The 21,960-nt window shown below is 32.0% G+C and overlaps 6 protein-coding genes and 1 long non-coding RNA gene across 10 annotated transcripts; 5 read left to right on the top strand and 2 right to left on the bottom strand.

Moving 5' to 3' along the window:
- The first annotated feature begins 963 nt into the window (after positions 1 to 963).
- On the top strand, positions 964 to 6,462 carry LOC115243323 (kelch-like protein diablo). 4 transcript variants are annotated; one of them, XM_029820213.1, is made up of 7 exons: positions 964 to 1,252; positions 1,366 to 1,445; positions 2,045 to 2,390; positions 2,491 to 2,806; positions 2,886 to 3,583; positions 3,666 to 4,008; positions 4,183 to 6,462. In XM_029820213.1, the coding sequence occupies exons 3-7, from the start codon at positions 2,074 to 2,076 to the stop codon at positions 4,372 to 4,374; spliced, it is 1,866 nt and encodes a 621-aa protein (XP_029676073.1). In that variant the 5' UTR covers positions 964 to 1,252; positions 1,366 to 1,445; positions 2,045 to 2,073; the 3' UTR covers positions 4,375 to 6,462. The 4 variants fall into 4 exon arrangements, with proteins under 4 accessions (XP_029676073.1, XP_029676072.1, XP_029676071.1 ...); XM_029820212.1 differs by lacking the exon at positions 1,366 to 1,445; XM_029820211.1 differs by lacking the exon at positions 1,366 to 1,445 and having other exon boundaries at positions 2,014 to 2,390.
- Positions 6,463 to 7,329: 867 nt separating this feature from the next.
- On the top strand, positions 7,330 to 9,214 carry LOC115243324 (charged multivesicular body protein 4c). Its single transcript, XM_029820215.1, has 4 exons — positions 7,330 to 7,682; positions 7,938 to 8,115; positions 8,261 to 8,511; positions 8,651 to 9,214. The coding sequence occupies exons 1-4, from the start codon at positions 7,502 to 7,504 to the stop codon at positions 8,704 to 8,706; spliced, it is 666 nt and encodes a 221-aa protein (XP_029676075.1). The 5' UTR covers positions 7,330 to 7,501; the 3' UTR covers positions 8,707 to 9,214.
- On the bottom strand, positions 8,877 to 10,811 carry LOC115243326. The gene is made up of 2 exons (XR_003885217.1): positions 9,854 to 10,811; positions 8,877 to 9,761 (listed from the first exon to the last, which is right to left on the bottom strand). It is a non-coding gene; the product is annotated as an uncharacterized LOC115243326 (long non-coding RNA).
- On the top strand, positions 9,360 to 12,233 carry LOC115243325. The gene is given in 3 exon segments (XM_029820216.1): positions 9,360 to 9,701; positions 9,704 to 9,743; positions 10,824 to 12,233. Coding segments are annotated over 3 exon segments (402 nt in total). The 5' UTR covers positions 9,360 to 9,623; the 3' UTR covers positions 11,108 to 12,233.
- A 261-nt stretch (positions 12,234 to 12,494) lies between these two features.
- On the bottom strand, positions 12,495 to 13,698 carry LOC115243643. The gene is made up of 3 exons (XM_029820785.1): positions 13,272 to 13,698; positions 12,781 to 12,924; positions 12,495 to 12,710 (listed from the first exon to the last, which is right to left on the bottom strand). Exons 1-3 carry the CDS (start codon positions 13,428 to 13,430, stop codon positions 12,597 to 12,599), a joined length of 417 nt encoding a protein of 138 aa, XP_029676645.1. The 5' UTR covers positions 13,431 to 13,698; the 3' UTR covers positions 12,495 to 12,596.
- A 205-nt stretch (positions 13,699 to 13,903) lies between these two features.
- On the top strand, positions 13,904 to 18,857 carry LOC115243319 (pyruvate dehydrogenase phosphatase regulatory subunit, mitochondrial-like). Its single transcript, XM_029820197.1, has 12 exons — positions 13,904 to 14,546; positions 14,723 to 14,954; positions 15,148 to 15,411; positions 15,495 to 15,657; positions 15,787 to 16,071; positions 16,172 to 16,474; positions 16,555 to 16,694; positions 16,883 to 17,088; positions 17,385 to 17,526; positions 17,618 to 17,887; positions 18,159 to 18,334; positions 18,442 to 18,857. Exons 1-12 carry the CDS (start codon positions 14,248 to 14,250, stop codon positions 18,704 to 18,706), a joined length of 2,745 nt encoding a protein of 914 aa, XP_029676057.1. The 5' UTR covers positions 13,904 to 14,247; the 3' UTR covers positions 18,707 to 18,857.
- A 570-nt stretch (positions 18,858 to 19,427) lies between these two features.
- Positions 19,428 to 21,550, top strand: LOC115243642 (pyruvate dehydrogenase phosphatase regulatory subunit, mitochondrial-like). Its single transcript, XM_029820784.1, has 5 exons — positions 19,428 to 19,477; positions 20,078 to 20,219; positions 20,311 to 20,580; positions 20,852 to 21,027; positions 21,135 to 21,550. Exons 1-5 carry the CDS (start codon positions 19,428 to 19,430, stop codon positions 21,397 to 21,399), a joined length of 903 nt encoding a protein of 300 aa, XP_029676644.1. The 3' UTR covers positions 21,400 to 21,550.
- The last annotated feature ends 410 nt before the right edge of the window (positions 21,551 to 21,960 follow it).

The following is a 21,960-nucleotide window of genomic DNA, read 5'->3' as shown; positions in this document are numbered from 1 at the left end:
AAAAATTTAATTATCAAATGAGGTTACTTGAAGAGTTCGAGGATAATTGGAGAAGTTGATATAATCGATTGCCGGTAATATAGAAAGATGGATATGTATCGACTGAGATTTATTCAGCATAAAATAATTTCAATCTAATTTTATTAATAATAAACAAAATAAATTAAGTAATTAAAACCTGCCGACATATTCAACCAGTATTCTTTACATTGTTACATGTGCATCAAAATTTATTATTACTTTCATAATTAAAAAATCGTCTTAGAAAAAAAAGCGTTATCTTTATTTTATTCTGCGAGTGTCGCAAACGCGATCGACTTTTTCGATGATTTATTGATATCATAATTGTAACCTCGAGAAACAACAAAATTTACTTTAATTATATAGTTTTTAATAACAAATTCTATCAATACGCAAAGCATTGCAAAATTAGAAAATGGCATAAAATGTGTGGTTATCAAATCATTACGTTATTCAAATATTATAAATAATATATTTATTAGCAGAACAACGAAATATACATACATACCTGCTAACAATTGTGCAGAAATTGCGTTTTTGCTGCATTTCGGCGAGAAGATAAGCTGAAGAATACGAGGATGCCCATACGGTACGGCACCGATGGATTCACACACAGAAACGGATCGTCCGAACTGAAATTACCATTAATATTGGCATATAAGATCGATCGTATACATGATGTACACATTTAACACGTTACGACACACAATTTATGACACTTTACGAGAGATTCGCTGGTTTGGATTTAATCTTAACACTCGCGAGAAACACGGAATAAGTCGAACGCGACTCCACACGATTCGGCGCGACGCGTTTCTTGACCATAATTTCGAAATCTATCGAAACGCTATACTTCGAGAATCGAAACTCGAACTCGATGCAATTCACACGATTGCGAGGGCGCCCCTGGAGCCTCCCCCTCCCTCCTTCTTTTCGGAGCTCGGAGGTTGAGTTCATGAGCGGCTGGGGTACTGGGGTAACCGATGCGCCGTGCATCATCACGGAGAAACATCAAAATGAGAGCACCCTCGTGATAGCTCGCGGCGCGACCCAGTGCAAGTCAAAGTCCGCGGTTTAGCTCCGAACGGGGGAACGTCAACGACGGACGTTGGCAACATCCGATGTTCCGCGACAGGCGCCCACGCTGACGCAAAAACGGCGAGCCGAAAGCAAGTCGAGTTCATTGATAACTCTCTTGTTGATATCGTCTGGCGGTTCCGGAGAAAGCAAAGTGTGTACATACGGATCCTAATGACTTTCTCACTCCTACATTAAGTATTTATGCTTGTCCCCCTGGAATCATATAAATTACTTCTTTACATGTGTTCCTTAATCCTTTTTAAGACGAACCGCGTAAGAGGCTTTGGAGATATTGCGAAAAATTGTGTACTTATGAGTCATTCTCGTCTATTTGGATTGGAACAGTAATGTATTTTTCTTTTAATTCTTTTTTTTTTATGCTTTAAACTATTTGTGCCAAAATCTCAATGAATGTAAATGAAAGTTTAATATTTTTTCTATATTGTAGTGCAATATATTTTGTTTTGTAAATGTGAATCTTTAAAACTAACATTACATAAATTTTTAAATTATGAAATGTATAATCATATATATATATATATAGAAATGCAAAGATCTAAAAAAAAAAACGTTAAAAGATAAGAAACACTTTGTGTACAGCTTTTGTGAAGAAGAATAAGTGTTATCACTTGTAAGAATTCAGTATGATAAATTGATTTTCATTAGCTTATATCTGGATGACTCATATGTTTATCAAATAGCTTTAATAGATATGACTATTTCGTAGACGTATATTTCTCTCTATTACTTCATTATTACATTTTCTCTCCTAAAATATAACATATCTTTTATATAAGCATACATCATCTTTATATAAGTATAAAGTAGTAATAAACAACAAATATGATCTTTTTTTCTGATTTACTCAATGATATATATGTTACATGACATTACATCATCTTATCACTATAGGAAAACTACAACATTAGGGGATCCGCTGCAGGCACATTTGAGACCTGCGGTGGTTGATGAATGGTGTTGCAGATAGATTCCGTGTGGGGCTGGGCGTCACCCCCGCTGCGCCTCCAGCTAGCCGGGGGGACCAGGGGTGCCTCGGGGAGAGCAGCTGTGGGTGCGCCATCCTCACAGAGGATGGGTGAGATTGTTGTAGAACGCGCTCCTTCCCCAGCACGCCTCAGTCATACTTCTGAGAAGCATCCTCGTGCAACTCTAACTGAGCTTAATGTTCTTCGGCGTCATCGGGAACTGTGCGATGTCGTTCTCAATGTTGGCTCCAGAAAAATATTTGCACATCGTGTCATTCTCTCAGCATGTAGTCCATACTTCAGGTAATGTTATACGCAATTAATATTTTTTTATTATTCAAGAGCTATGGCAAGAATCTATGTAATTTTGTAACACACATACAAATTAAATTTTTATCTTTAGGGCAATGTTTACTGGGGAGTTGGCGGAATCTAGACAAACTGAAGTAACAATACGCGATATAGACGAGATGGCTATGGAATTACTCATAGACTTTTGTTACACTTCTCACATTATCGTCGAAGAAGCAAATGTTCAAACTCTCCTTCCAGCAGCGTGCCTTCTTCAATTAGCAGAAATTCAAGATATATGTTGCGAATTTCTTAAACGCCAATTAGATCCGTCAAATTGCTTGGGTATCCGAGCATTTGCGGATACCCATTCGTGCCGCGAACTTCTGCGTATTGCCGACAAGTTCACTCAACATAATTTTCAAGAGGTATGTGCAAGAAAAGTAAACATTAATTAAATTCGAATTTGGAAATACTTATGATTTTACGAGTTTATATACTTTTCAGGTAATGGAGAGCGAGGAATTTTTGTTACTACCTGTTGGCCAATTGGTGGACATTATTTCATCGGACGAATTAAATGTACGTACGGAGGAGCAAGTATTTAGCGCCGTGATGAATTGGGTCAAATATAATGTCACGGAGAGACGACAACATCTATCTCAAGTTCTGCAGCATGTGCGATTGCCGCTACTTAGTCCGAAATTTCTAGTCGGTACCGTCGGGTCTGATCTGTTAGTTCGTTCTGATGATGCTTGTAGAGACTTGGTGGACGAAGCGAAGAATTATTTGCTTTTGCCGCAAGAAAGACCGTTGATGCAAGGACCTAGAACAAGACCCAGAAAACCTACGAGACGAGGAGAGGTGTTGTTCGCCGTTGGTGGATGGTGTTCTGGTGATGCTATCGCTAGCGTCGAAAGATTTGACCCTAATACTGCTGATTGGAAAATGGTCGCACCTATGAGCAAACGAAGATGCGGAGTGGGTGTAGCGGTATTAAATGATTTGTTGTACGCGGTCGGCGGACACGACGGACAAAGCTACTTAAATAGCATTGAACGATACGATCCACAAACGAATCAGTGGTCTTGTGATGTTGCCCCTACCACTTCCTGCAGAACCAGTGTGGGTGTCGCTGTGTTAGATGGATTTCTGTATGCAGTTGGTGGCCAGGATGGAGTGCAATGCCTTAATCATGTGGAAAGGCAAGTATCTGTATTAATGATTTTCCAATAAACATTTAACATATAAATATGTAAAATAATGCTAATGTATAATTTTTTGCAGATACGATCCTAAAGAAAATAAATGGTCTAAAGTGTCACCAATGACTACCAGAAGATTAGGAGTGGCGGTTGCTGTGCTCGGAGGTTATTTATATGCCATCGGCGGGTCTGATGGACAATCACCTCTCAACACGGTAGAAAGATATGATCCGAGACAAAATAAATGGTCACAAGTGTCACCGATGTCTACAAGACGTAAGCATTTAGGCTGTGCTGTATTTAATAATCTAATTTATGCTGTGGGAGGACGAGACGATTGTATGGAGCTCTCCAGTGCGGAACGTTACAATCCCCATACGAATTCTTGGAGTCCTATAGTAGCGATGACATCTAGGAGAAGTGGAGTAAGTTCATTTTTTTTGTTTATTACAGATATATTAAAATATAAAAATGTATGTATTGCACAATTTGTTTGCGAATGAACTATTAATGTATTTGAATTACTTTATAATTCATGGGGTATAACTATGTACAACAGTAAATACATAAATATTAATAGTTGTCTTCATGAATCTCAGGTGGGTTTGGCGGTAGTAAATGGTCAATTGTACGCGGTGGGCGGATTCGACGGAACTGCGTATCTGAAAACAATCGAAGTATACGATCCGGAACAGAATCAATGGAAGCTATGCGGTTGTATGAATTACAGGAGACTTGGCGGAGGCGTGGGAGTAATGCGAGCCCCACAAACTGAGAATTACATTTGGTAGCTCAGGCCCCCCTCTTCAGCCCAAATGGCTGAAACTCCTCTAACTCCTCTTACACCGGTAACGCCAGTTACACCTGTAACCCCTCCCGCCCCTGTATCGGTTCCTGTTGTTATAACTAATACTAGAAAACGCTACCGCCGATCGATGAGCATTATATAAGTAATGTATGCATTTTGTAAAAGACTTTGCCTTTCTAAAGTTTCATGAGAGCATCCTGCATCCAGATTTTTGGTATTTAATTTATTGGTAACTTTGAACTATTTCTTCGCTCATTCCAGCATAGATTGTGTGTATAGAAAGAAGATGCGTAAAAAAAAATGCGTGTATTCCATCGATTTACTGCCGTTATTTTATATTTATACTAGATCACATTATTTTACAGGATTTTTCATCGATGATTTGTATTTTATTGTATTATATATATATATGCAATACATAAATTCTAACCATTTTAGATTTAAAATGTCTAAAATATTCTTGAAGAAATGCCTTGTCTATTGCACATAGAATGTCAAATAACGTTTTTCTTATATGAAGAAAAAGAAAGGCAAAATCTCTTTCCTAACATTTGTCAGAAACGTACATATTTTGAAAAAAAAAAAAATATATTCACAGCTTCCATTTTTCGTGAATGGTCAAAATAAAAATTTAAGTTGTCAGTTGTAGTCATAATTTAATTAAAAAGGGGTTGCTTCTATACCCAATAATGCAAAAATGTAATATAAGATAAGATAATTTCTCTCTATGTAAGATTAGATTGCTTTTTTTTAAAAATGTATGGATACCTTCTTTTGTTTATAAGACTGAATCTCAACCAGAAAATATTAAAATATTAAACCGTGAAACAGTTTAAATTTTCTTGTAAAGATAATAAATTACATCATTTTTACTGTTAAAATTCTTCTAACAATTTGTACCTTTCTAACTGATTTAACGCATTTATTATATATTATTAACGATTTATGACAAATGTCAAGATGCACGCCCAAGAAGCACAATATGTATAATATTTAAGATTATATATTATTTAAACACGACATTTGAAATTGTTCTTTCGTGTTGCTGCAAGAAAGACGCCATTTATATATAACCAACATCCGTTATATACTATTAAATCTACAGAGTAGCCTTATCGTACAAAATGGTGATAGGGATCATTGATCAATAATCTCATAATGTAATACATTTGTAATTATGTAATAAGAATCAGCAGAATTGGTTATATAAGAATGACCAATATTTTATAAATAATAAATATTGTGTTTGCAACTTATTTTAGTAAAAATTGAACAATGCATTATTGGAATGATTTAAAAGATGCAAAAACGCTTAAATTGTCGCTGTTACATATATGAGATTGTTGAAGGCAGCAAAATGCATGTCTAGTGTAAGAACATATTGATAATGTAATGTAATTCTTTCTAAGCAGCTGGTTGCAGATATAATTATTCCGATTTACTGGTTATCGAATAACCATTACAATGGCTTATTAATGCATTTCTCAATTAACTGCTGGACTATTCTATATAGTCCATTATTATGTGTTTAAGTTATGAACTTAATATTCGTGATACTATAGAAGAAAAATCGTAAATTACTGTTCAGTTAATCAAACTAGACATTAAAATGGTACAAATTATATTGTAATGTGTGAACAAAGTTCAAATAAGTGTTCAATATCCAATCTCTTATCTGATTTTGAAGAAGTTGGAGCCCTATATCTGGGAAGAAAATATAATATTATTATTTCCACAATATTTAACATGCATATTACTAGCTGATTAATTTTTACTCTTATGTCAAAACTCATACATAAGAGACATTGTACTGAACTTTAATACAATCAGTTTCCCATAAATGAGAAATATTGAAAGTGATTGTTATTAATTATTGCAAGCAGTAATCCTGAGTAAAACACAAAGTGTTAATACAAATATATTTGTTTTCTCATCTTACTAAACGAGATCAAAACCTCTTATATTCTTATATTCTGTACAATTGTTCAGTACAAAGGAAAAGTCATAGGATTTTTTTCCTGTTCTTGTCAATAAATTAAAGAAAGTGCGCATTAGAATTTGCGCAAACCATTATGTATACTGCTATTGTCTTGTATATAAAATACCCTGTTATTTCTTCTCCTGGAATAATAACAAATTCTTTTATCACTTTTTTTTTATAAGATATAAAAGAAAAATTAATGCAGGTTTGTGCTAAATGCAGATAAGACTTTTGAAGAATTATAAGTTTTATACAAACATGATTTACTGTTCTCATAACAAAGAAATTTATGATAATTTATTATTTTTATATTTGATGTATTTCAGATTCTCACTCAAAACAAAGCATTACAAAATATCTCATTATTCTGTATATGTGTGTATATTTATTGTTAGTACATATTTATATTTGCATATGTGATACGGCTCTATAAAAATCCGTTACTAATATTAACCTATATAATTTTTAAAGGTTTTAATGAAATGATACATGCAACCAGAGAATAAATATGTGCTCAAAATTTAGGAAATAAAATGCTAAATGAACTAAAGTTTAATATATATACTTTTAAAATTTCAGCACTTTCTTCTTTTATATTGAAATTTACTTCATACATCTTTGACCAGTTTTCAAATTTTAATTTGGGAAAAGTATATGATATTTTTTATATATTCAATGCGATTTAAAATCTAGAGTGACTTTTATTAAGATTTCATGAATTCTTTTTTTTAGAAATATTTTGTAAAAAGAATATAATCGAAAGTTTTTAGATTAAAGTTCAAAGCAGTGACATATATATGTATATATATGTACTACACCATGAGTCACGAACAGAGTATGTTCTTACTTGCATTTTCTCTGTACTTTCTTACAATTCTCTCTTTTTCTCTCTGACGCATGGATGTGTATTTATTTCATTTTAAGTGTAGAGAGTGTCAGATTGCGTAGTTAAAAGGAATATATCTATGTGACGTATGCAACTGCACAAGTCAAACGCGAAAAGGAGATGGCGACCGTGGTGTCGTAGAAGTGGATGAATTTTCGGTTTCGATTTCGAAGTACATGCTCGTGTTTCTTACGATCGGGAATAATAATTAAATATTCAATAGATTGAAAAAAGCACAATACGATGAGTTTCTTCACCAAAGTGTTCGGCGGCAAGAAGGAGGCAGCTGCTCCTTCAACGGCCGAGGCGATTCAGAAACTGCGCGAGACGGAGGATATGTTAATAAAGAAACAGGAATTTTTAGAGACTAAAATAGATAATGAAGTGTTGATAGCAAAGAAGAACGCGTCGAAAAATAAGCGAGGTAATAATTTCGCTCTTTCTGCAAGTCGAGTCTCGTTTCGTGGATTTTAAATTAGATTTTACAGTTCAACTGTCATCGCGTGACAATATTTATACATTGTCAGTTCATTTCATTCGTAATTCACTATTGTGCTGAATTATGATCATCTACTTTGCGTCCGACTAATATCTGTATAGTCTTACATAGTTGTGTAAATAATTTAACTTGTCATGGTATGAACAATAATTTGATTGAGCGCTAACATATCTTTTTTAGCTGCTATCCAAGCATTGAAGAGAAAAAAGCGATATGAAAAGCAGTTACAGCAAATTGATGGTACGCTATCTACAATTGAAATGCAAAGAGAAGCACTGGAGAGTGCAAACACAAATACTGCTGTTCTTACCACCATGAAGGGTGCTGCAGATGCAATGAAGGCTGCGCATCAGCATATGTAAGATATTTTTTCATTTATATAATTATCATATGTATCATATCTAAAATAGTGTAATAAGTAACAATTGTATATTTTGACAATCATATAATAATTTATGCGCCTATCCAGATTAGAGTATAATTATTTTTTATTTTTATTTCAGGGATGTTGACCAAGTGCATGATATGATGGATGACATAGCGGAACAACAAGATGTGGCCAGAGAAATTTCTGATGCCATATCTAATCCAGTAGCATTTGGCCAAGATGCCGATGAGGATGAACTAGAAAAAGAGTTGGAGGAGCTTCAACAAGAACAGCTTGACAAAGAATTACTCGGTATTGATACAACAACAGATGAACTGCCAGCAGTGCCAACTTCCGTTCCTGTTGCACCAAACAAAACCCGCACAAGTAACTATTATTCTTCTATAAGGCATATTGTTACAGTTTAGAAAGATTTTAACCAATTTAACACAAAGTAGCAATAAGTATTACTATAATTTATGGTATTGTGGCATTACAATATAAAATATTGTAATTTTATTTTTAGAAACTAAACCAGAAGAAGATGATGATTTAAAAGAATTGGAAGCATGGGCATCGTAAAGTGATATTAGAAGTGACATTGAAATCAAAGATACAGGACATTTTTAGATAAATGTAAATTACATATTATTACCACGATATACATAATATTATATCATATATCTTGCTTAAATAACTAAATTAATTTTTTAATATAAGTCTGCAGTGTTTAGCTTCTCAAGCAGTTTTTGAAAAAAAAAGAAGTTATTGAAGTTAATAATTAAGCTTTAGTAAAGATTATATTGCTTGTATTTTTATGCTGGCAAATATTACTAACAATTGAACAGTAACAAATCTAACTGGATAAATACCAGTGAATAGGGGAGAGAAATTGAGTACATATATATTTTATATTTACAGTAAATATATTGATATAATAAATGGAGATAAAACATATGAAAAACGATGAATGTAATTCATGTAATATAAATAAGTATAAACAACATAACCCTGCTTGTGTATCATGTGAAAAAAAAGATAGATTGTAAGCGTAAACATATAAGTATGTAATAAAAATAGACCGAGCGACCTCATTGCTTACAATTATTATTACAATTAATATTTTGCAATATTAGTGAGAATAAAATAAATAAAAGAGGAAATATAATAAGACGAATCTCTTATTCTCATTCATTCGCGTCTTCTGCTCACAATCAGTGGTTTTGACTATCCTTTCTTTAGTTAGAAAGAAACAAAGACTCGTTTTAGGATGCATTCGGAAATCTTATCTGGAGTAGAGTAGCATTTAATTGATCCATCAGGATAAAGAAATCTTTGCTCTTTTTGTCTTAATAGTCAAACGTTACTCTACGGGTAGGATAGGATTTCCGAATCCTTACATGTGTTGTCTCTCTAACTTTCTTTGTCAGTGGAAAACCTAATACTTGCACGTCGCTATCTCCACTGTATTGGGAACAGAGACTGCGCTATGTCGCGGGATGCTGGATGATCAATACTGTCACATTTTGGACCAAAGATCGGAATCAAGAAAGCAGGACGCATCGTCTAACAGAGGATCATGAAAACCATGCCACATACTTGCGTGCCAGACATTGCCGGTGAGTGTATTTTTCGACCTTTAATATTATTTTATATATATTTCCGATTATTTAAACGTTAGAAAGTTATTAAAGAATGAAAATGATCAATTACTTGAAGCGTTACCAACCTCGAACATCGCTCCGCATAAAATTCCGTAAAAGGGAGTAATCGAAAATTACATCATTTGAGACGAGATATATATTATAATATAGATGTTCGATATTAACACTAATTTTTTTAAAAAAATAGCATAATTTTTATCTAAATAAATCCTATAATTTTTTTTTTGTTTTATCGGAAAAAAATGTGTTTATATAACTTTTAATATATCGAATTAAGAAAAGTCGAAAGATAGAATTAATAAGTATCTCAAGAAAAATTGTTTTTCAATGTTTTGTATACGACTATTACACACACTGACACATATACAGGGTGTATCCTAAAAAGTGGGAAGTATTGCAATGGGGGATTCAGGACACAAAAATAAGAGAAAAAGTTCATATAAACATATGTGATATGACCTTGTTTTCAAATTATAGCTTGTTTTATTTTCCAATAGAGTTAAGATAGCATACTTGGATATCGGTTTGCTGTTTATATACAAGATTTAAAGGACTTAAGGTCTTGTTAATTTGTAAACATAAACACGTATTATTTGTATTGTAAGTAGTACGGTTCGTATCTTGTGCTCAGTGAAAGTAAAGTATTCGTATCGTACGTTAGCGTTATTAACGCAATAGTCTACGTTTAAAAAAATTATGGCTTGGTCAAACAATTAAATGGCAGACATACATCTCATATATCGGAATATAGGATTTTCCGATGGTAATGTCGTCAGAATTAGACTTTTGTATGCGGAAAAGTTGGAAATATTAGAAAATAAAACAGGCTGTAACTCGGAAACAAGGTCATATCGGACATATGTTTATATGAATTTTTTCTCTTATTTTTGTGTCCTGAATCTCTCATTGCAATACTTCTCACTTTTTAGAATACACCCTGTATATAGTCTTTAATTATATATAATTATTCATATGTTTGCTTAATCAAAAATGGCTTGTCTCCGCGCGATAATATCATACTTGCATAAGTTACAGATCTACCCGCTGAAGAGTCAATCGAGGAGATTGCCGAATCAGTGGATGAATTGCGAGAGAAGCTCGCTAATATGAAAAAGCTTATGGAAGAGCGAAAGGGCACGACACTGGGAGAAATTAGCGCCCGAAAAAGAAAAGACGCTTCCGACATAATAGACGGCAATTTCTTGGGCTGGATTTTCGGATCAGTCCTCTTAGTAATTTTGAGCGTGAGCTTTTACGCCTTCTATAATCTTTATCTCGCAGTGCTGAAGAAATTCCCGTCCCAACATACGGAACTATAAAGTGTATAATAATGAGAAGAAAAAATCAAACTTGTAACTTTCATACAAGAATTTTATTAAAAATTCAAAGAACGGCCTCCTTTAATTTTTCTCCTTTAATCAGATAATATAAAATGCGGACAGTTCCAAAAACAACAGATGTTTTTTTCATTATTCATGTACAATTTTTTCAATCGATTAGTAATAGATTTTTTTCTCATAAAAATGGTCGAAGTTTTCAAATGATTAACAATTGAAGATAAAGAACTAGCGAGTCTAAGTTAATAAAAAGAAATAGATGACAATGTCATATTGATTAATTAATTTCACGGTTTACTTGATATAGAATTTTAATTTGAAACTTACAAAAATATGTAATGTTAAGGATTTAAAAAGTATGATAAACTTTCTTCGATATTTTTTTAAGAGATAATCATCGCCAGATCGATCAAAGAAGCTTTATTAAAAATTAAAAAAAAAAACATCTGATAATTGAATAAGAAATACCAGATATTATTTAATTATTGACTACCGAATTTTAGGAAGATATCTCAAATTTAATTCAGGTTAAAATATTAATGCTATGCTTTGTCAGTATGTGAACAAATTTGATCGCCAGTGAAATTTATTTCTAACATCCAAAAGAATTGAAAGATGTAAATGACGAATAATATATTTCTGGAGAAGTAAAATGCAATATAAATTTCAGAAAGAGATATTTATTTTATCTATTCAGATAGATAGAATTTGTAGTGATAAAAGACCTGATAAATTTTTTGGGGATCATAAATAACTAAGTGCCTTAAAAAACTTATGAATTAAATGTTCTACTATATGTGTATTTGATAATATTATTCATTAGATTATAAATATGGGCATGTATAAACCAATTTAGTTAACTAGTCACTATAATTTGAAACTTCGATTGAATTAGAAATAAATCAGACATATTATCTCAAATATTAATATAAAAAATACATAGTATATTGAGCTAAATTTTTTTAAAAAATTTTCACTTCTATGCTATATAATTAATTGCTATAATCTCACTAGGGCGATATGTTAAATACTAATAAGTTCTTCCTAAATTAAATGTCACTATATATGTAATGTATGAATAAAAGATAAAAATATAAAATTAAATCAACATTTCAACATTTTATTCAATAGCATAGATATATGTAATTACATGTAAAGACCGTTCAAATTGTTGTATTTTTCTTTGTTCGAATCATGACTGAAATAAATACGATATTATATTTTTGAATAAACCGTTAAAAAGAAGATTCATTAGCGATAACATACAGAGTATTATTTTTTTTTCTCTACATCTTTATAGCGAAGATATTGAGTATTCTATGACAGTCTTTGTCTTGCTAAAAAAACATAGTAAAATTTAAATATATTGAATAACACTTTTTACTTGCATTTTTACATTATACAGGACACCCAGCAAACAGTTAAGATGTTAGCAGTAATCAGTATTTTTATGTTTCGTACGATCATAAAATCAATCTATTGTTCCAAACATTAGTTGAATGATTCGCACTTTTAATATTTCGTTCCTAGTAAGCTCTTCTCGTTGGAAACACAATCTAGAAACATGGTCCATCAACATCTTCATCTATTGATACATTTGATTTCATTGAAAATACACATTCGTTAGTTTAATTCTATTTATTTAAGAGTCAAACCTCTACTTCCGTTTTATGAACGTCTTTCTTCAATCCTGCTATTATAGATTTGTATCGATCTCGACAGAACAGAGTCTTGTTTTCAACGTCTGATAAAACATTTTCTACATTTTTTATTTCATCTCGGGATCGTTGAAACTGAATTTATAAAATTTAATTGTTCCAATTCACATATCATATATAAAAAATACATTTATGTGTGCGATTTAGAAAAAAAAGTTAACATCTTTTGTATTAGAATTATCTTGATGATGAGAATGTATAAATACTTTTTCTATCTCTTTATAACGCACATATATTATGTTTGATATATATAGATTTTTTTAATTATAACTGATTTCCGAAGAAACCATTGATAGACGATACCTTTATGGTTAAAATCTAGAGAAAAGAAAACGATTTATATATATATATATATATAATTTTCTGAAGAGTTTAATATAAAAATCTGAATACTCACATGCTTTTTCAACTCCATAATTTCAGTATTATGCTGAAATAAACATATAATTGGAAATTGATTCTAAGTAAGATAAAAAATGATATTTTCTCACCAAAAGTATCAAGAATGCCATAATGCATAATTCGACGAAAGTAAAAATGCATAATATCTTTAAGTTATAAAAGTTTAAGATTGTCCACACACACATTTTACAGCAAAAGCGGAATAACAGAAAATATATATAATTTATACAAATCTCGTTTTTACTATTAATTTTGTAATATTTTATGTGTGATAGTAAAATTTAGATCAATTTGAATATCGTCATTGTTTTATGACGATTTCTCGAAAAGTATATTGCGATATATTGAATAAATAAAATATAGCGCCAATTTGTCAATTTCTCATTTTTTTTAATGAAAAAAACGAGGAAACCCTTCTCTTGATATAAAATAATCTTGATTCTTATCAAACGTATAATTATGTTAATATATATATTTATGTATATATAATGAGTTTCATTGTTTCAATAAAAACTTATATTATTAATTGGTCATAAAATATGATACGTGAAATAATTTAATATTCTTTTAGATTTTAGAGATATTCGCTATTATAGATAGAAATTATTATTTATGATGATAATACGAACTCTCTCTGTATTATATATATATAATTTTTGGGCTGATTATATATAACCTCCAAATAACGCTATATTTCAATAATAATATATATTCCAAATGACGAATATATATTATAAAAAAAATAGAATATACTTATATTACAGAGAGAGAGAGAGCGTATTTCCACTTCAAATGTCTCATCGAAGCCGTGCTTCAGATTGCGCGAGTTTTATAAAATACAAGATTTTTCTTCTTGTGACAGAGGTGCGAGGTATAGGGTATATATCTCGCACTTCCTAAATTATTGTTCTCTTTGCTCAATTGGGGTTGAATTTTTTTTAACAATATCGGCAGTCGCAAAACACGCTTTTCGCTGCTGCAAATCGTTTTTGCCAGTGTTTAATGTTAAGGCGAACCTATTCAAGATGTGTATGTTTGTCATACGAAAAGAAAAATACGAAGGGTTCTATCGGCACGCGATATATAACCTACAGAAATGATACTTCCCTACGATATTCAGATTCAACAGATGCTGAACGCAAATTGTCAGCCGGCAAGAAGAGTTATTCATCCGAAAACTCTCCGCACTTGCCGTCTCAATCGCAGATTGTCATCGCCGGTGCGGGGACAGTCGCCAATTCAGTTGCCTATCACTTGATACTGAATGGATGGAATGATGTTCTCGTTCTGGAACAAAACACGTAAATTTATTTCTAATTTATATAATTTATATCTCAGATTTCATAGCTCATAATTATCTTTTAGCTAAATACTGCATATCTAGCAGAAGAAAATTCATATATATATATAGCAATTGACACAATTAGGGAAACAATAAGTTTGTTAAATTGATTAAATAAATATTCTCTGATTCTAGGATTGGCAGCGGATCCTCACACTTTGGTTCTGGTACACTTGGACTCTTTAAATCAATTTCACGCAGAAATCTGATTGCATACAGCATCAAATTATATCAACAGTTGCAAGATATGGGCTATAATATAGGATTGAGACAATGTGGTAGTCTAAATTTGGCGCAGTCCAAGGATAGGATGGTAGCTCTTAAAAGAAGAATGGCTTACAATATACCAACTGGATTGCATTGTGAAGTATATAATCCATTTTTTACAATTTACAATACAATGCATATTATATTGATTTAATATAATTTGGTTGTGCTTAAGTAAACCAATTGAAGATTGTAATAGTATTTTATATAGTTTATAATTATATTATAATAAATCACACACACATTATAACATATTAAAAAATCAAGTCAATAAAATTATTAATATATTATAGATCTTGGGCAAAGAAGAATTGAAAAGATTACATCCTTACTTATGTGTTGACGATCTACAAGGAGCAATTTTGGTGCCAGAAGATGCTGTTGCTAATCTAAGTGCAATTTGTGAAGTCTTGGCAAAGCTGGCAAAGCAAGGAGGAGCGCAATATATTGAGCACTGTCATATAGAAGAAGTAAAGACTGAGAAAGGGGCTGTTAAAAATGTTAAAACTGAACATGGTACTGTTTCTTGTGAATATTTCATTAACTGTGCTGGGATGGTAAATATGTGTTTGTATTAATTTTAAATACACAATAATAGTATTCATAATTAATCTAATATATTTATTTGTTAATATTTTAGTGGGCTCGTGAATTAGGATTAAGATGCACTCCCCCTGTCAGAATTCCTGCCTATCCTGCGGAACATTTGTATGCAGTCATACCGCCTTTGTCATCAAAAATCGATACATCTCTACCATATATACGAGATTTTGACTCATATTCATATATGAGAGAATGGCAAGGTATATATCTCTTCTCTTATATCTTTAACATTGTGTTAAATATTATTGATGGATAAAAAAGTATATGTAACATTTAAAACTGTATGTATTATTGATGATGATAAAGCTGTCAATGATAATGACATATAGGTGGACTTTTACTTGGCTGGTTTGAACCTAATGCAAAACCTGCATTTGGAAGCGGTCACGTTCCTCCAAAAAATTGGATGAAATATGTGAAAAATGATCCAGCTCATTGGCAACTTTTATGGGACAAAGCTATACATAGATTACCAATTTTAAAAGAAGTAGAACATCCAAATATATATAATTGTCCTGATAATTTTACTCCAGATGGTAGATGGATATTAGGGGAAAGTCCCGAAGTAAAAAATTACTTTGTTGCTGTTGGAATGAATGGCAATTCATTGCAAGGTATACTTCTTAAACATGTCTTAATATTTGTTAATTTTTTTACCATATATTTTTATTATATATAAAGCTTGATATTTTTAGCTATATATTTTTTCAAAAGGTGCTGGTGGAATTGGTAAAGAAATTGCTGAATCTATAATAAATGGTGAATCCACACAGGAAGTACTCTCATTCAATGTACAAAGGTTTCTAGATTTGCACAATAATAAACAATATCTACAGCAAAGAATGAAGGAAGTAGTCGGTCGAAATTATGCTATATTATACCCTCATCAATCAGAATACAAATATGCCCGTAAATTACGTTGTTCACCTTTGTATTCTGTTTTGGAGGAACGTGGCGCAGTTTTTGGCGTAAAAATGGCCTATGAACGTCCACTTTATTTTGATTCAACTTATAGACGTAAGTTTTTTTAACAATAAAATCTTTTTACATAAATATTAACATTTTTGACATTCACAACTATTATATAAATTTGAAAGGAGGACAAAAAAAGCCGATTATGCCAAAAGGCAGTTTCTATAAACCAAAATTCTTTGACTTTATGAAGGAAGAATTTCAAGCATGTAGAGAAGGAGTTGGAATAATAGACATGAGCTCATTTTCAAAGATCGAAATTAAAGTAAATGAATGATGCAATTAAAACGGTGAAATTAGAAACCCGTTACGAGTTGTTCTATGCTAATCACATTTTTCAAATTTCAGCTATGAGAAAAGTTTGTTCTCTATTTAAAACTTGATAAAAAATGTGTAGTTTCTGGTTTCACTGAGTAAACTATCTTTTCATTTTAATAATTGATTTTATTGCAGTCTAGTCATGAAGAGGTAGTAGAGTATCTACAACAATTATGTTCTAATGATGCTAATATACCAGTCGGCGGAATAGTTCATACAGGAATGCAAAATGAGAAAGGTGGTTATGAAAATGACTGTATAATAGTGCGACAAAGCGAAAATAGTTATTTCATGGTCTCACCCACATCACAGCAGACGCGTATTTATCAATGGATGTCTAGGTAGATGATATTCTGCTTCTGATTATAATCTCAAATGAAAAGACACATAAGTATGAGATCAGATAAAAATCCAGTTTTAAGTATTAATACAAAAATACCAATATAAAAAAAAAACATGTTTGGAGAAATGTTTGTTTAAAAAGAGATTTTCCACTATAAGAATTAAATTTATTATTTCGATTGCCCAAATTAGTGTCCATTTAATTAAGCATTATATGTAAATATTATTATCATTATTATTATTATTATTATTATTATTAATGTAATTAATCGTTCTTTTTTATGCAATAAAATAGACATTTGCCGGCAGATCATTTGGTAGGACTTAATGATGTAACTTCAAAATATACAGTGATCAATGTAGTAGGTCCCAAAGCTACTGAACTGCTTTCTGAGTTATCCAATTCTGATATCAATCTTTCATCCTTCACTTACAAGGTCAGATTATTTTCTAATCATTGCTGATAATTCTTTTTTACTTTTTTTTTTGTATGGGCATCTTGAATTAATTATGTTTTTGAAATTGTAGACAGTAAACATCGCATATGCTTCAGACGTTATGGTAATGGCATTTACACATACGGGTGAACCTGGCTATTGTCTCTACATACCTTCGGAATATGCGCTACATATTTATTCAACCTTAATGGCTATAGGAAAGGATTATGGTGCAAGAGACGTTGGCGTTCTTACGCAACGTTTTATGAGGATAGAGAGATTTATTCCATTCTGGGCTGAAGAATTGACACCATATGTGACTCCATATGAAGCTGGAAATGGCTACAGAGTAAAACTGAATGTTAGTATCAAAAACTACATGTATTCTCTGTGTACATTTATACATTTGAAGATAAAACGAATGCTTCTAGTTTAATAAAACGTAGTCGTTTCTTTTTCTTTTTTTATATTATACAAAATCGAAAAATAGAAAATTGCTAAAAAAAGAAAAGATTAAAATATAGAAACAATATAATTATACTGAAATGAAAAATAGATTAAAGATAGCCAAGTTAAAATAAAATAGCTTAGATAGGGTTTAGTATTAAATATTTCATAATTATGCTGTACAGAAACCAGACTATTTTATTGGAAAATCTGCTTTACAACGTCAAAAGATGCAGGGAGTGACAAAGCGATTAGTTTTATTTGTTCTTGATGGTATGGATTTGAATAAAGATGTTTGGGCATGGGGTGGTGAACCACTATATCGAAATGGTGAATTTGTTGGTACTGTTACATCAGCTGGGTAAATATCTGTCTTTTTCATTAAACATTGCATTATTACGTTATCACTTGTTTATTTCACATTACCTCCTCATTGGCACATTATTATACTTACTATTATTCTTTCAGCTATGGTTTTCTAACAGAGAAACTCATTTGCCTTGGATTCATTAGTCTCCCTGGAGCAAGATCTAAGCAAGAGAGACATGTTATTACAAAAGACTTTATAATGAATCCAACAGCCCATTATGAAATTGATATCGCTGGTACTAGATTTCCTGCTAAACCACACATCCATCCATTGCCTATACCAGTATTAAGTAGCAAGTTAAACCAAAAATATATTCCTACTCCAGTTACCTCGTATCAAAGTGACATTTCATGTCACAAATAATATTTTAGTCATTTTTATTATAATTTTCATCTATCTGGGATTTAAGAAACAAAAATGTAAACATTATCTGTAGTTTGCTATATGATAAATAATAGCTTATGGTATGTTTAAAAAAGTGTACGAGTTATGAAATTAAAATAGTAACTTATTCTAATTATAGTTTGCTTTCCTCTATATTAGTTAATCTCCGATTTCCTATTGCTTATAGCACTTTACAATACTTCTGACCAGGGCTTTCCGTAAAAGTGGAGGGGTTATGGAGAGCCAAATACTCGATTGGGATTGGTCCATTTTCTTACGCTTACGTCTTACGTCCTTCCGGAATTTTGTGTGTGATGGCCTTTACATGTCTTACTTCTTTTCTTATTACACATAAGCGTTCCGTTTGATGCTACAAAAGTTGAATCGTTTGATTGACCAATTAGGACGAAAGGGACAAAGATTTCTTTGCACTGGCCGCGTTCAGCAGAGAAAGCACTCAGTTATCGTCTTGTCAACACTCGACGTTGATTCGTTGGTTCTAAAAGTAAGAACCAATCACATTCGATTGCTACTAAGCGGTTTTCTCTGCTGAACGCGACCAATCAAACATAAGACGTAACGTAATAATTAGGTTGAAGAGAACGAGACGTCTGTCCAATTGTGGACGTAAAGTAAGGCTATTATACAATAGTCTTTCACGATTTATATTTTTCTTCTTTTTCTTTCTTTCTTTTTTTCAATGGCAACTTCTGATCTAGAGAATGATCAGATCATTCCGGCCAATAACAAGTAGAGAGTAACAAATGTAGTGAGTAAGAAATGTAGAGAATAACAAAAAGCCTCTTAAAAAGAGGTCAATACTGAAAAATTAGACCCAAACAAAGGACACATGCGTAACATGTCAGAACACGTCCGTTCCCGTTCGCGGGCGGCAACAAACTCTTGATTTATGTTTTTCTCTGCCTTACTTTACGTCCACGACTACGACAGATGTAAACGCTTATGCCTTAATATAGTTAATATAGCGCTATAACTTACGAAAATAATTGGATGAACTGCATGTATTTAATAATTGGCCTATTCAGACAAATTTGCATAGACGCAAGACGCACAAGCACAAAAATTAACCAATTATTCGTCTAGTACGAAGAAGGTAGCAATATGGCATCCTGTATATTAAACATTGATTGGTTAATTTCCTTATGCATATGCGTCAAGCATTAATGCGGATTTGTCTGGATAAACTTTTAACAGTTACAGATTCATGTGCGATAGCTCTTACATAAATCGGATTATTTTTTTCTTTTTCTATTTTTCTTCTCATGCCAACAGATCTTGAAATGCTATAATAGGAATGTCTTAATCGTTCTTTTTTATGCAATAAAATAGACATTTGCCGGCAGATCATTTGGTAGGACTTAATGATGTAACTTCAAAATATACAGTGATCAATGTAGTAGGTCCCAAAGCTACTGAACTGCTTTCTGAGTTATCCAATTCTGATATCAATCTTTCATCCTTCACTTACAAGGTCAGATTATTTTCTAATCATTGCTGATAATTCTTTTTTACTTTTTTTTTTGTATGGGCATCTTGAATTAATTATGTTTTTGAAATTGTAGACAGTAAACATCGCATATGCTTCAGACGTTATGGTAATGGCATTTACACATACGGGTGAACCTGGCTATTGTCTCTACATACCTTCGGAATATGCGCTACATATTTATTCAACCTTAATGGCTATAGGAAAGGATTATGGTGCAAGAGACGTTGGCGTTCTTACGCAACGTTTTATGAGGATAGAGAGATTTATTCCATTCTGGGCTGAAGAATTGACACCATATGTGACTCCATATGAAGCTGGAAATGGCTACAGAGTAAAACTGAATGTTAGTATCAAAAACTACATGTATTCTCTGTGTACATTTATACATTTGAAGATAAAACGAATGCTTCTAGTTTAATAAAACGTAGTCGTTTCTTTTTCTTTTTTTATATTATACAAAATCGAAAAATAGAAAATTGCTAAAAAAAGAAAAGATTAAAATATAGAAACAATATAATTATACTGAAATGAAAAATAGATTAAAGATAGCCAAGTTAAAATAAAATAGCTTAGATAGGGTTTAGTATTAAATATTTCATAATTATGCTGTACAGAAACCAGACTATTTTATTGGAAAATCTGCTTTACAACGTCAAAAGATGCAGGGAGTGACAAAGCGATTAGTTTTATTTGTTCTTGATGGTATGGATTTGAATAAAGATGTTTGGGCATGGGGTGGTGAACCACTATATCGAAATGGTGAATTTGTTGGTACTGTTACATCAGCTGGGTAAATATCTGTCTTTTTCATTAAACATTGCATTATTACGTTATCACTTGTTTATTTCACATTACCTCCTCATTGGCACATTATTATACTTACTATTATTCTTTCAGCTATGGTTTTCTAACAGAGAAACTCATTTGCCTTGGATTCATTAGTCTCCCTGGAGCAAGATCTAAGCAAGAGAGACATGTTATTACAAAAGACTTTATAATGAATCCAACAGCCCATTATGAAATTGATATCGCTGGTACTAGATTTCCTGCTAAACCACACATCCATCCATTGCCTATACCAGTATTAAGTAGCAAGTTAAACCAAAAATATATTCCTACTCCAGTTACCTCGTATCAAAGTGACATTTCATGTCACAAATAATATTTTAGTCATTTTTATTATAATTTTCATCTATCTGGGATTTAAGAAACAAAAATGTAAACATTATCTGTAGTTTGCTATATGATAAATAATAGCTTATGGTATGTTTAAAAAAGTGTACGAGTTATGAAATTAAAATAGTAACTTATTCTAATTATAGTTTGCTTTCCTCTATATTAGTTAATCTCCGATTTCCTATTGCTTATAGCACTTTACAATACTTCTGACCACTATCTTCATATCGCTTTCTCATTTGCATGATTCACATTTCACATGATTAAGGCCATCACATACAAAATTCCGTAAGGAAGTAAGACGTAAGCGTAAGAAAATGGACCAATCCCAATTGAGTATTGGGCTTTCCGTAAAAGTGGAGGGGTTATGGAGAGCCAAATACTCGATTGGGATTGGTCCATTTTCTTACGCTTACGTCTTACGTCCTTCCGGAATTTTGTGTGTGATGGCCTTTACATGTCTTACTTCTTTTCTTATTACACATAAGCGTTCCGTTTGATGCTACAAAAGTTGAATCGTTTGATTGACCAATTAGGACGAAAGGGA

The sequence above is a fragment of the Formica exsecta genome, unplaced genomic scaffold (genome assembly GCF_003651465.1).
Source record: "Formica exsecta isolate Colony F162 unplaced genomic scaffold, ASM365146v1 scaffold72, whole genome shotgun sequence".
Lineage (NCBI taxonomy): Eukaryota > Metazoa > Arthropoda > Insecta > Hymenoptera > Formicidae > Formica > Formica exsecta.
The sequence above is the reverse complement of the archived record's forward strand: the minus strand, read 5'-3'. Positions and strand labels throughout refer to the sequence as shown.

Bases quoted from the DNA above. Each gene is read 5' to 3' on its own strand.
- LOC115243323 (XM_029820212.1), top strand. From the start codon at position 2,074: ATGGTGTTGCAGATAGATTCCGTGTGGGGCTGGGCGTCACCCCCGCTG. The intron at 2,807-2,885 runs GTATGTGCAAGA...TATACTTTTCAG, and splicing joins CTCAACATAATTTTCAAGAG to GTAATGGAGAGCGAGGAATT. The intron at 4,009-4,182 runs GTAAGTTCATTT...CATGAATCTCAG, and splicing joins TGACATCTAGGAGAAGTGGA to GTGGGTTTGGCGGTAGTAAA.
- LOC115243324 (XM_029820215.1), top strand. From the start codon at position 7,502: ATGAGTTTCTTCACCAAAGTGTTCGGCGGCAAGAAGGAGGCAGCTGCT. The intron at 8,116-8,260 runs GTAAGATATTTT...TTTTTATTTCAG, and splicing joins AAGGCTGCGCATCAGCATAT to GGATGTTGACCAAGTGCATG. The intron at 8,512-8,650 runs GTAACTATTATT...TTTTATTTTTAG, and splicing joins ACCAAACAAAACCCGCACAA to AAACTAAACCAGAAGAAGAT.
- LOC115243643 (XM_029820785.1), bottom strand. From the start codon at position 13,430: ATGTGTGTGTGGACAATCTTAAACTTTTATAACTTAAAGATATTATGC. The intron at 12,925-13,271 runs TAATACTGAAAT...TAAATTTTATAA, and splicing joins ATTATATGTTTATTTCAGCA to ATTCAGTTTCAACGATCCCG. The intron at 12,711-12,780 runs GTTTGACTCTTA...ATGTATCAATAG, and splicing joins TTCATAAAACGGAAGTAGAG to ATGAAGATGTTGATGGACCA.
- LOC115243319 (XM_029820197.1), top strand. From the start codon at position 14,248: ATGTTAAGGCGAACCTATTCAAGATGTGTATGTTTGTCATACGAAAAG. The intron at 15,658-15,786 runs GTATATATCTCT...AATGACATATAG, and splicing joins ATATATGAGAGAATGGCAAG to GTGGACTTTTACTTGGCTGG. The intron at 17,888-18,158 runs GTTAGTATCAAA...TATGCTGTACAG, and splicing joins GCTACAGAGTAAAACTGAAT to AAACCAGACTATTTTATTGG.
- LOC115243642 (XM_029820784.1), top strand. From the start codon at position 19,428: ATGGCAACTTCTGATCTAGAGAATGATCAGATCATTCCGGCCAATAAC. The intron at 20,220-20,310 runs GTCAGATTATTT...TTGAAATTGTAG, and splicing joins TTTCATCCTTCACTTACAAG to ACAGTAAACATCGCATATGC. The intron at 20,581-20,851 runs GTTAGTATCAAA...TATGCTGTACAG, and splicing joins GCTACAGAGTAAAACTGAAT to AAACCAGACTATTTTATTGG.